This window comes from Amphibalanus amphitrite, unplaced genomic scaffold (genome assembly GCF_019059575.1).
Source record: "Amphibalanus amphitrite isolate SeventyFive unplaced genomic scaffold, NRLGWU_Aamphi_draft 000040F_arrow, whole genome shotgun sequence".
Lineage (NCBI taxonomy): Eukaryota > Metazoa > Arthropoda > Thecostraca > Balanomorpha > Balanidae > Amphibalanus > Amphibalanus amphitrite.
The window spans coordinates 587,650-601,461 of NW_024881536.1; the positions used below are offsets into that span (position 1 = coordinate 587,650).

The window sequence follows — 13,812 nt, forward strand, 5'->3', positions numbered from 1 at the left end:
ACCTGACTCAAAAAATGACTTGTGTTTTCGCCCTTATTTTGGACGTTCTTTCGATTGCCGCTTACCGCGTGTCGCTACGTGGCCCAGGAGCCGAGTTAGAAGAGGGGGGGGGTGTTCAGACACCCCCGGCCCGCGGGAATCTCGGAGCACCGGCCCGGCGCGGGTTATCGTAGGCGTGGCTCCTGGGTGATCCATATCAGAAATGAAAAAGTTTGAAGGCTGCAAGGCACTTTATTTATTGCGTTCGAATGGCATAAACAGTTTTTAGCGTATTATGTATTAGCACATGCATACCAGAAAAAATATCAACAAAAGTTGAAAGAAAAATGCTACAAAACTATTATTTGTTGCGTCGATGCCAAAAAAGCCCGATAAAAAGTAAATCGGCTGCACGCAGCGAGCTACTAAACGCCCAGCAGAAATCGTATCTCACACTGCTCAGTCAGGACACATTGAACGCACACATGAAAGACACTGCGCTCCTCTAACTTACTCAGCCAATCTAGGGCTAATCATCACAAGGCATACAAAATGCATTATCACCACACGACCACATTGCGCTACATCCAATGATCCATCAGTCTCTGTTTCAACATGTTAATCACACATTCATGCGGCTTCGATGCAAGCTTGAGGCTTCGCAAACTTTCTACGGAGCCAAATGTTACATGGGCGTAGAACGGGGGGGGGGGGGGGTGACCCCCATTTCAGACATTCTTTAAAGTAAAAATCTTTATTTTTGATTTGAATACAAAGCTAAGAGCAGAAAATGGTTGAGAAAGGCAAGATGAGCACAAAACTGCAAATAATTTCTTCATATGGGTAATGGCCTAATGGGGCTCCCACAAAGTGACATTGATGTTTCGCTGCCTGCCCCCACACTTTTCGTGAGGGTCCTACGTCCATGATATGTTATAAAGATATTTCGGAATTCAGTTCGATAACAGCCATGCTCATTTAAGGAATCCCGGTCAAAATCATTGAAGTCATATCCGCACATACATGGGCGTACTCTATCAAAACACATTGTGCGACCTCGGCCGGGAACATCCAGAAGCGAACATTCACGTGCGAGTGTTAGCGGCTGGTGTGCGCGCATCGGATGCGTACCAAGGCAGCGAGTGCAGTGCCACTTTACCTCATTTACGCCAAAGATACGCACATCAAATAACGCTCGGTCAGTGTGGCGCCGCATTGTAATGACAAGAGTCCCCGAAATGTCATCCCTCACATCTCTCTCAGCATGCAGCTACAGATCACACGCAACCAGCACACTGTCTTACGGATTGGGGAGCAGCGGGCATCTCATCATAACTACTTGCAATATGGCTGCCCCGAAACTACAAACATTGAACGCATGCGATACACCGCAAAAGCGACTGTAACTTCTCAACTTTACCCCGCGCTTAACACTTGCACGTCACATTACACGCTGCTGGTTGGCAAGTTAGTAGCAACTTATACTGCCTCGCACGTCAGATACGCTGTCACAGTTTACCACCCCGAATAGCAGCTTTTGCAAGCCGACAACTATGTAACTAATTCTACAGTCTTGCTATTTGACTCTACCGGTTGAATTTGGATAAAAGCAGCCATTCCGTGGTTGGGGCTTAACTAAAAGTGCTGTATCGGCAAGAAGCGAGCTCTCGATATTCGGCCGTCCGTTTATTGTCATCGCCGTTAGTGGCTTCAGTCCGGGCGCTGCTCCCCGCGGAGTTTCGCGGCCGGCCCGGGGACCCGGTGACGTCACGCCCGGGGACCCGGTGACGTCAGGCCGCTCAGCCGGAGACGGTGAGCGTCTTGCTGCCCTCGATGTCGAATAGCTGGCGGCACTGGAAGCTGGCCACGATCGTCTTCTCACCCGACACGCGCGGAACAAACGATTCCGCATGGGTGAACGTCGCGCCGGGCTGCACGGTGCTGGGGACAGACCGCCGGCAGGTCAGGTCAGAGGGCGGGTCAGACGCCAGGTCAGGTCAGAGGGCGGGTCAGACGCCAGGTCAGGTCAGGTGGGAGGGTGGGCTAGGCGGCCGGTCGGGTCAGAGGGTGGGTCAGACGGTCGGCCGGTCAGACGTTAGGTCAGACGCATCGAGTATAAGACGCGTCAGGTCAGGTCAGACATCGAGTATAAGACGCGAGAAGGGATCAATTCAGACTTCAGACGATCGGTCAGTTCCGAACGACAGCCGATCACTTGAAGCAGTAGGTCACTGGTCACTGGTCAGTTCAGACGGCAGGGATCACGGAGAGGACAGGTCACCTTAGACAACACCGGTCAGCCCACACGGGGGAGGCAAGTGCCAGTTCAGAAGGCGGGTCAAACATGAGCTTCGACGGAGAATAAGACGGCCTTCCGCTATCCACTTAAAACGCGGTTCACCTGGGATAAGGTAGGGGGATATGTTCAAGTGCTCTCCCCTGTCACCTTTCCACTTCGACTAAAGATGATATTCTAAGTTATGGAAAACTCACCCATTTTGGTTGACAATTTCCCACTTCATTGAAAAGAGGAACTGTTGCGAACGATTATCTTTATTTAGATGCTTCATGTTGCAGTTTTTTTCATTATTCTATTTTCTAACTCTAGCCGCACGGATGCATTTAAAATCGTTTCAGGGCATATGATGTTTATTGCCTTTTTGCTTTGATCTGGTTGCTCACACTTGTTTTGAAGGGTTAGACCTTCCGGTCTATAGAAACTTGTTTCAGGGCCATGAGATGGGAGGACAGGGATAATAGCGAAGACATTGGGCTGATCCGCTCCATGGCTGATGCGTTTCAGGGGCTGAGTCCATCCCGTTGGGATGTATAGGTGGCACACAGGTCACCATAGCCACTCAGACGGTCCAGTTAACACGCAGGGGCGTGCTCCTATAGGTATGCCGGCATCTCCGTCTCCGATTGTCTGAGTACCTATAGCGGTATAGAGTGACCGTCAGTCCCAAGCAGGGGAGCCTGGTCAAATATGAGACCTGTCCCGGAACGCGTCCCGCCAATTTTTATCAGTGAACGGTCTTTATTTCCAGCTTTTAAATCGGATCATTGAGCGGCGTCTTTACTTATTTTGAGCCAGTAGCGGCGGAACACCTTCAATTAAGGGGGGCACTGCCGACTTTTGGTCCCATTCTTTCCATGCAACGCCATTAGGGCTAATGTTAAAAAGCCAAAATCAAAGGAGGGCACGGTGCCCCGGTGCCCTCCCCGTCGTTCCGCCGCCTATGGTTCTGGTCTGTGTTGCATGGCTCCAGCCTATGCTTTGATTACTCCCTGGTTCGGTACTACTCTGATAAGTCCTGTTATTTACCGGGTTCCGAGAAAAGGTTTGTGCCGCTGGACGTTTGTTTTTGCCGTTGTGTCCCGGTCTATGAAGCCGTGACCCTATCTTATTTATTATTTTTTTTTTTATTATTTACATTTAAGAGCGATCCACATACAAAGTGCGTGGCGATTACTGCTCAGAATCCGTATCCGCGGTTGCTAATCTAATCATTCAAAACAGTTGCACATTCACTCACGTCAAAACTAGGACAAAACACTCTCAGGACAGCCTCATCGCTTTTACCCACCCCTATCCTATTGGTCAGCGACGATGTGCTGATTCATCGTCCACGATTGCGGCTTTAACAGCGCGGGCGAAGCGGGCGGGAGGCAGCTGCGACAGGTGAGGTGGCAGGCTGTTCAGCAGAGCTGCAGCTCGATAGCCAAACCGCCGCTTGCCCGTTTCCAGCCGTGGACGGGGAAGATGGAAGAAGTGATCTTGTCTGGATGGTCTCTCGCGGATAGCGCTATTAGCGACGAACAGGGCTGCTAGTTGCTCAGGTTCACGGCGCTGTATGACCTTGTGTGCGATGACAAGGGTGTGGAAATCGGACATACCGCGCGGGGACAACCACCCGAGTTTTGTTCGCAGGTCGGAGACATGGTCAAATTTACGGCGGCCGAAAATAACTCTAGCGGCGAAGTTAAGAATTTTTTGGAGTCGATCGAAATTTTTTTGGGACCCATTACCATAAACTGAAAGGCAGTACTGGATACGCGATACAACGAGTGCCGTCACGAGCGTTCGAATGATGCCATCTGGGAGACAGTGGCGCGCATGTGAAAGACCAATCAACAGTCCCGTACACCGGCGGCAGAGTTCAGAGACGTGTGCGTCCCATGACATAGTGCTGTCAAAAGTGACGCCAAGGTTCCCGACTTGTGCGCACGGTTGCAACGCTGCGTTGCGGAATGGTACTCTAAAGTCTGGTAATTTACGAAGATTTTGACGAGTGCCAAATACAATAAGCTGTGTTTTACTTGCGTTCACTTTGAGGGCGTTAGCGCAAAACCAGTCGTTGAGAGACGCGAGCGAGTCCTCCATGCGCGAGATGAGAACTTCGAGGTCCCGAGCTGGACCGCTAACCAATACTTGAGTGTCATCGGCATACACTGAAAAAATTTTTTACTCAGGCCAGGCATTACTCAGTAATAACTCATGAAGAAACTCAGTGAATACGATAGTGGTGCTCACTTATTGGCTGATCTAACTCACATCACCAGGGTGACTTCGTTATGCGTGAGTTCTGAGTGCTTAGTTTCGTGAATTCGAACTGAGTCGGAAATGAGTTTTGCTTGGGCAAATCTAGTTTCCTGCGCAATGCATGAGTTCTCGCGAATTCACGTGCAGTTGTGCGTGAGGTACCCCCGGCTTGAAGATGCGCGCATGCGCGGCAGGGTGAGTTTCCTGCGTGATGCGTGAGTTCGCGTGATGAGTATTATAGCCGTTGCGTTCGAAAACCGCGACGCGCGCTTCAGTCCGTTGCGGTGACTCGCGTAGTTCACGTTGAATTGTTGAGGCTATTGTGAAATTGTGCGGGAGAGTGCAGGAGCGGGGAAGGCGTGCAGCGAAGGATGGGACCGGTAAGTTATCTGTGAAGAGCTCGGTGATTGTCGATGAAGCCTTTATCAATCGCATGCGCCGCGGAGAACAGGGAGGTGAACTGATGGACCAGCAGACATTCCCCGCCGGCGTCAGGAGGTCGGTGCCAACCGTGAACGGCGGAGCAGATCGATCGAGAAACTGAGGGATACCTACCCGGCATAGTTCGAAAAAGAAGAGGTGAGTTATGCTATATTTAAATTTAACCCTTGCATGTGTGCGGCGTTTTCCAGCTTCTAATGTGTAGGGGGGGGGGGGGGGTCGGTTGGATTTAACCGATTTGGTCGGTTAAATTTAACCCTTGCCGTTTGGCCCCTGATCGAGCTAGAGCTTCGCGGAAAAAAACGAGCGTGTTGCCCGTGACGAGAGGAAGCCGATGATACCCAATTTTAAGGTCCTAGGTCATTGGTTGACCTTCCAGGTCAGGTCAATGACCCAAAGTCGGGAAAATCGGGACCTATTAGAAAGTCGTAAAGTGTGGCTGCTAAGGGGTTTTTCGGGGTACTGATCACGAATATCGTGTTAGTTTTGATCACAGATGATGTCTTTAAGCATTTAGACCAGGTCGGGTCAGGTCAGGTCAGGTCAATCAGTAGGCGTCGTGACGGGTATTCGTAGTACGTGTCAACCGCCTCTGACAGCTTCGTAACATGTTACGAAGGCACCAAAACTACTTCGTAAGTGTTCAAATGGTTGTTAAATTCGAATTCAGCTCCAAAAACTAGCCTAGAAACATGTAAAACTCGAAAAAGTGAACCGAGGTCACCCGAGGTCACCAAAGGTCAATGACCTGACCTGACCTTCAGGTGACCTTGACACCCACCCTAATGCATGGGAGCAACATCAAATCACATGTTTGAACGTTTGAAACCACGAAAAGCTTGCAAACGCGCGGCTAATGCGAGCCGACGTACGCCGAATCGCGATTCCGGCCAAACATGGTCTCGGAAAAGAGGTCACAGGTCAAAGGTCATTTGGGTCAGGGTCATGAAAGTTTCAGGGTAGGTGTAAAATTGATCAATGCGATGGTACTGAAAGTTTCGTCGCGATCAGCCGCTTTTTACGCGAGTTATTCGCGAAAAACCATGGGGAAAGGGGGGTCAATCCGACCCCCCCCCTACACATGCGAGGGTTAGAAAAAAACATGTTTGTGGGATAATGTTGTCCTTATCCTAAAAGAACGTTCATTTGACCCTTTTTACTTCTTTAAACAAGAACTCCGTCACGACCCGATGTTTTTTTTTGGGGGGGGGGGCGAAGGTTGTTTGAAGTCGATTCTTTCCATGCAGCATCCATAGGCACAATGTTAAAAATGTAAAATATTGGGGGACACGTCCCCCGTACCCTTCCCCCCCCCCCGGTGGTGGAGCCCATGGTCTTAATTCCGCTCGCTGAACCGTTTAAGATTCTTTTGTCTCGTTTGTGCTTATTATTTTTCCACTGTTATTATTTTTTCCGACTGTTTTTTTTTTAATGCCTACACACATATTTTCGCACACTATTCGATTTCAGCGAGCATTTTCAACCTTCCTTACATATTAGATTATTAGATACCGCGGCGAGACGCGTTTGGACGTGACATACTTATTTCCATTACTGTTAAGTATAACACATTTTATGTGATTGTTTCAAGCTGATTTTAATATTGGACGCCCATGGAAGTGTTTTGCGAGACTAAAACCCGAATGTTAAGGTGACCATCCGACCTTCACCCGCGCTGTGCTGGGTGGCGTTTTACGCCCCCCCCCCCCCCCCACCCCGCCCCCTCAGGTTTTTCGCGAATATCTAAGAACGGCGGCGCGCAGCGCCACCATTTTCGGCACACCTGCTCATACATTTGTTTCTGCATATGAAGAAATTTTAGACCCAGGTCGTTCAAGGTCAGGTCACGTCAAATGACTTAACATCGGAAAAATTTCAATGGTCGCTGACGATCGCACCGTTCGCAACGTGCCATGGAAACCGTTCGATATTTTTGTCATTTTCGCTCAGGGAATTCACCGCTCGATTTCACACCAGTTTGAGGTAAAATGTCAAAAAAATATCGAACGGATTTCATTGTATAGCGTTTTTGATACTGTCCCATCACCATGTCTCAAGTATCAACCTTACGGCATGTATAAAATATGTTTGCTAGTGCAATAAAACACCTCATATGTGTTCAGCTTGACGGTTTGGATCGACTGATATGCAACATGACCTGGTCAGGTCAACCTAAGGTCAAGTTTTAAATATGGCCTTTCAAGGTCTAATTATAGTTCATTCGTCCCGACGAGAAGAACACTATGCTAACGGCAAAATAAATGTCGTGACTCTTGAGTGGAAAGTATTACAGAAAACATTTTGGTAAAAACGGCTTTTTAGAGTTTTTGCTCTCTGGAGGCTTAATTGTTGACCTGAGGTCAAATCTGAGATCAAACGCCAGCAAGAAAAAAGTCGAAAGGGCTTTTGACTGCATTTTTCCGCGGGCAGCTCTTTTGGTTCCGAGTTAAGCACCAGTTTTTCGAAAATATTGAAATAAGCAAAATTTGGCCTTTCCTGACCTCTGGTGACCTGGCACTTGACTTGACCTTAAAATTACCCAAGTATTTCCTTAAATATCTTTAATGCTTTTTCGAAAGCCGCTTACGGCGTGTCGCTACGTGGCCCAACCCCAACAGCCGAGTTAGAAGAGGGGACGTGAAGACGACCCCCTCCCCTCAGTACATCACGGTAAACTCAGAGCACCAGCACGGCGCGGTTTAACATTAATTTTGAGCTGAGGTAACTTGATAACTTTTGATATTTCAATCACCTTGCATGCCCTATAACTTCCGTTTCTCTTACTGGCAAAAGAAAATCTGATTTTTTATTGTGTTTTCAGGGAACGGCCCATTGAGCCTCCTCTGCATCTTGGCGGAGAAGGCGTCAGTGGTGGCGTACACGGGTGACGAAAATTTGGATCACCCCTATCATAACAAGTCTGAAGAAAACGAACGGTGCCGCCTCATCGTGGAGCGAACGGAAGTCTTGTGGGGATCCATGGTTTGGAAGGGAGTCTTTTGCTGTGGGCGACGGCGCACTTTGTGCTCAGTCAACAAACGGCGCACAAAGTGCGAAACACGCTGTGGTTTGTGTGTATCCATGTGCTCCACACACCATTCAATGCTGAGCGCCAGCCACCTGTAGGCGCGAAGACTGAGGTCGAGAAGCTGGCAAAAGAGTGAAGCTGAGCTGACGTGGAGTTGATCCCCCCCCCCCCCCCGACGCAGTTTGGCGTGTGTCAGAATTGAAATACAGCGCAATGCGACCGTTTCTACAAACATGTATTTCTTGTAAGGGCTGGGGCGAATAGTGCAAGACTAGACGTTGGTCGGGCATGGTATAATACAGATATGTATGCTGGTTTTGGGCAATGATTCGTTATATATTGGCCAATCCCAATATATAGACTAGCTGCCTGGTAGTGGCTGTTGTATGAGCATCATGCATGCATATTGCATAATGCTGATGCGGCAGCTGTTATCATGGGCGGCGAGCCTATACATTGGCTTGAGCCAATATAAAACGAATCCGATCAGCCGTTTCAGGCGGCGCCTGAGTAACACCCGAGTATCGTATGAGTTATCGACGTGAGTACGTCCTGAGTACAGCCCTAGTTTTCACTGAATAACCGATGAGTTCCAACTGAGTTATGGCCGTACTACCACCTGAGTTATACATTAGTACCAGCTGAGTTACATGTGAGTTACTTCCTAGTTTTTCATGAGTAATGACTTACTAATACCTGAGTTTGGCCTGAGTTGTCTGAGTAGGACATGAGTTACGCATGAGTACTTACTGAGTTTTATCTGAGTTTTACCATCGGACAAAATGGCAACTCACTTTGTTACTCACATGCTACTCACTTGCAATGAGTTTTGCCCGAGTTTTACCTGCGTTCCGCCCTGAGTTTTACCTGAGTACGCGGATTTAGAGTGAGTTTTACCATTGGACAAAATGGCAACTCAGTCATTACTCAGAAAAGTGAGTAAAAATTTTTTTCAGTGTACTGAAACACTTTTGCGTCGCCCGCGTATAGCGATAAGTTGTTAGAGAAAATGGTGAAAAGAAGCGGCCCTAACGCAGAGCCCTGGAAGACACCCATGGCATTAGAAAGAGGCCTAGACAGCACTCTACGTCCGGATACATCTTTCAAAGACACGCTCTGAGTGTGTCCATGTAGATAGGCGGCGAACCAGGAAATTTCAATGCCGTGTAACATCAGTTTTTGCATCAGAAGATCGTGGTCAATCACGTCGAAACATTTACTGAGATCGAGAAGGCATAGCATTGACAAATCCCCCCTATCAGTGGCGGCCAGGATGTGTTCAGTGACAGACAGCAACGCGGTTTCCGTGGAGTGCCGGGGGCGGAAGCCGTGCTGGGAGGATGCCAGAAGGTGATTATGGGAGAGGTAGGCGTAGAGCTGCTGATGGACAATGCGTTCAACTACTTTCATGATTACAGGAACTAGGGAAATGGGTCGGAAGTTTGCGGGGTCTGAAGGGTTACCAGACTTGAACAGAGGGTGAACTATGGAATGTTTCCATGAATCGGGGATGTCAGATTGGATTAAGCAGGTATTGATAATATGCAGGATGACACCACCAATAGCGGGGAATCCGAATTTCAGCATGCGGACACACACGTTATCGGAGCCGCAGGCACTCGAGTTACGCATGCTGAAAATAATCCGCTCGAGCTCCCCCAGTGTTATCTCACGAAGTTGAAAACTGCATGCGCCGACACGGGTGAGACGCACATCCAAATCGGTGGGAGTGTTTTGGGCTCGGATCTCGTCAGCGACACGAGGACCGACAGATACAAAAAATGAATTTAAATCATCGGCAGATAGATCGGGCTGGACGTCTGGGCCGTCCTTCTTCGCGGCTACCACTGACCTGATGCACTGCCAAACTTTGTTGGGGCCCCGCTCCCCAATTTCCCTCCGTATCTCTATTCGCCTGTCTCGACGCACTGCCGCCCGGACTGAGCGGTTTAGGTCTCTGTATTCGCTCGAGTTGCGGCCTAGATGGCGAAGCGCAGCGCGACGTTGAGACATGAGGTTACGGGTGGCGGCGGAGACGGGAGGAGCGGTCGGGTTACGGATAGACACACGCTTGATTGGGGCATGGGCATCAAAAACAGGTACGAAGAACGACAAGAAAGCATGCCACTTGTCACTGACAGTTTCGGCAGAGAAGATATAATCCCAGTCGACATCGAGTAAGTCGTGATACAGTGCAGGGTGATCTAGGCGCTTAAAAGAGCGAGATGAGATAACGGCGGGCTTTTGACGCACTTTCGGCACATTGACAATCACGTCGATGATTTTATGGGGACTGAAGTGACAATAATTAACGCTGGTGTCACACACAAGTTCGCGTTTGTTAACAATACATACATCCAATAGAGAGCCGGAGGTAAAAGTTGGATTTGTTACTAGTTGATCTAAAGAATAATTCGATAAGAAGCTGATCAGATGTTGAGACGCGCGGAAATTCGGCCCCTTCAATAGGTCACAGTTGAGGTCCCCGCAGAGAACGAACGGAACTCTGGGGTAATCGATGAGGACCCGCTGCAGCTGGGCCTCGAGGTCCGTGAAGTCGGCGAGCAGGGCAGCCTCAGAGTGTCGGGGTGGCCGATAAAGGGAGCAGATGATTATCTGTTGGCCCTTGTCCAGCTTCAGCAGCGCCCACTGCGACTCCAGCTTGCTTTCGGAGCTCCCGCTGCCGGGGATCTTCAGTGTCATTGACGTCAAACTGTTTTTAGTGATGATGGCTACGCCGCCATATCCGCTGCCATCTGGGCGGTCCACACGACTGAGCGAGTAGCCCGGAATGACCAGGAGGCGTTTCGGGGTAGACGGACGTAGCCAGGTCTCGGAAAGCACCATTACGTCGTAGTTGCGGCGAGCGAGTTCGCAGGTCAGCTCTTGAAGTTTGGGTTTGATACTTTGAATATTTAGGGCGCCGATCAGCAATTTGGGCGGGTCGGTCGGCCGGCTGGACTGGAGAGTCCTCGATGCGGGGCGAGGTCCACATGCCGCTTCCGCAGGGCTGAGGGGGCGTGATCGATTAAGACAGCGGATGAGATACGCGGGAAGACTGCGCCGGATAGTCTCGGCTACTTCACGAGTGGTGTCGTTGCTTAGTCGGTCACGCACCGCCATCAGATGTGCCCGGTCGTATGCACGTCTGGCAGATTCAGCAGTGTGATCGTCCCGTCGGTGGTCGCTGGCCGGTGTTTGGCACTCTACACGGCGAGACCCGTTCGGGGCCCCAGTGCCGGAAGCAGTCAGCTGTCCGCTGCTCCCATGTCCCCTCGCACGCCGAGCGCGCCAGCCCGCGCGGCGGCCGCGCCGAGCGGGCCGCCGGGGCAGGGGGGAAGGGTCGGCCGGCATTGTTCGTTTAGCCGGCTACCGGCGTCTCAGGCGCCGGCCGGTCCCGGTAGGGGTTGGTCGCCATGACAACCGAGGACGGTTGGCAGAGGGCGGAGAAGTCGTTGAAAGCATCCGCGTCGGAAAGGAAATAGTCCTGCAGATATTGGCGATTTTCTTGCAAGCGAGAGCAGATAGACGCATAAAAATAACACCGTTGGATGCGTCTTTCAAAAATGCATCAATCTTCAACTGACAATGATTGCGTCTCTACGATGAATTTTCTGGTGGCTTCACGACAGCAGCACGGGTGACGGGTACCAAAAATTTTAAGCAATGAATAATATCCAGATCAGTTCACTCACAGGTCTGGTGACTTCAATGCAGATGCAGGGCAAGTAGTAGAACACTGAGAACACATGATTCCAAACACACCGAAGTTTTTCCCGCTCAAAATGCTAAAAAACCGCGGAGCGGCCGGGGTTCGCCTGTATAGCGCTCGACCCGGCGCGCGACTATCTGTGCTGCGTGTTCCGATATGCGGCACTGTGTCTCCGCAGCGCTACCGATTGGTTTCGTATTCCACCGTCAAAACGGCCGCTGCCGCAGCCGTCCGCCCCAAACTCTGGTCGCTGACTGCTGCAATGGGATACGCCACGCCCAGACATTGCAAATAGAAACAGCTACTTCATCGCGCCTGTTTGTCGGCACTTTGAGATTGCTTTCTGATCAACTTGTTATTTCTTGAAGCTTTTAGGCTTTTAGGACATACTGATAACGTGTTGACAAAATCAAACATATTGACACAGCAAGGAGAGCGCCTAATGCTAACACAGTAAAAGAATCAAGCCTGATTCGAGTTACCCGGAATGAGATGGACCCGTTCAATTCCGGCGTCATATTCGCGGCACGATCCGAGAGACAGCGTAAATACCTGTTTGGCTCATCGGACCAGTAGCTGTAACGGAGCTGCCGGAGCTGCCCGGTACTGTGTGCCCGGAACAAACACGAGGCTGAGAACCCGTTGGTGAGCGCTCAATACTGGACCGAGCGCCGTCCCCCACCCGATCTCCAGGGGTTCCCATGGACGCACCAGCCTCCCTGGCGGCATCCCATCACGGCGATTTATGTGATTGGGTCAAATACATAGTTCCAAAACCGCCGAATGGTTACACAACTACAGGCTGCAGACTGCAGCAGCAGATCAACAAGCGAAGTTCAATTTCTTGGCAGTGCAGGTCTGGACCAGAAAGTTTGTTACTTTGCATACCAAAGCTCTGTTAAGTTTTAATTTTGACTTATTTTGTCACTCTTCGTTCTTTTCTTGCTATAGTTTTTTTTTTTGCTGATAGCGTAGCTTTAGAAAAGATAACATTTAAAAATCTCAGAGAACCGTGCAGCAAATTTACCGGTGTTTGACTCACAAATAGTAAGCTTATCCTCAACTCGAACCTCAACGGTTCCACTAGTCGTCGATGTGGCAAAAATACGATACGTTTAAACGTGTTAAGCCCACAAATTGACGCTACTGCGCTCCTTTTGGTATGCTTCAAACAGCAACTTTATCGACTCCATCCGCTCACCAGGGACCAACCGCATCTTCAGAGAGCACAAAGCGGGGCATCGGGAACGGCCATCCCTGAGCGAACCCGGAGTACCTGCAGCAGGTGGCGGATATATGTGGATCGCTGCCGTAAACAATATACGAGGGGAGCATGCATCCCAGCCATCCCTCTTATTGAAATCCCATACACCGGCCGATTCCGTAAAACGGTTCGGAACTGGAAGAACCAATCACAGAGAAGCATGCAAAGCTGGAAATTATGGGGACCTCGAACGTCTTTTATGATATTTCTTTATTCCTGATACCCGTGCCTATTGCCCTGCCCGACTGACCTCCGCAGCTTGGAGACGCTGGGTCGGATCAGGCCGGAGCCCTCGAAGCTGAACATGCAGTCCGTCAGCGGCACGCTCAGCGGGTTGACGAACGAGAAATTGACGAGACACTGCTGGCCCACCACGCACGGCCCGTCCAACTGAAACAGAAACAACCGGCAGTAACCACACTGCTGGCCAGTGACGACACCGCTCGCCCAAAACACACGGAGCCAGCAGTAACCGCACTGCTGGCCAGTGACGACACCGCTCGCCCAAAACACACGGAACCAGCAGTAACCACACTGCTGGCCAGTGCAGTGACGACACTGCGGGCGTTGGCCCGCCGCGCACGGCCCCATCCTCCTGATACAGCAACAGCCCACGGGGACGGTACCGGAAACAGTAAGCCGTAACGTTCATGAGGGTACGGGTTACGTCATTGAGGAAACAGGTGACGTCACTGAGGGCATGGGTGACGTTACTGAAGGTACGGGTGACGCCACTGATGGTAGGATGACGTCACTACATAGAGGTCAGATGACTTCATTAAAAATATGGGTGGTGTCATTAGGGGTAAAGATGGGGTCAGATGGTGTCATGGACAATGAAACGG

The 13,812-nt window shown here is 50.3% G+C and overlaps 1 protein-coding gene across 2 annotated transcripts in view; it reads right to left on the reverse strand.

The window, feature by feature from the left end:
• Nucleotides 1-215: 215 nt before the first annotated feature.
• Nucleotides 216-13,812, reverse strand: part of LOC122374705 (hemocyte protein-glutamine gamma-glutamyltransferase-like) — a 70,848-nt gene continuing 57,251 nt past the window's right edge. For both annotated transcript variants that reach the window (XM_043353627.1, XM_043353635.1), the window contains 2 exons: nt 13,218-13,357; nt 216-1,920 (listed from right to left, as the gene is read on the reverse strand). In XM_043353627.1, the coding sequence (XP_043209562.1) occupies nt 1,779-1,920; nt 13,218-13,357 (282 nt within the window). In that variant the 3' untranslated portion in view covers nt 216-1,778. The remainder of the gene's footprint in view (nt 1,921-13,217; nt 13,358-13,812) is intronic.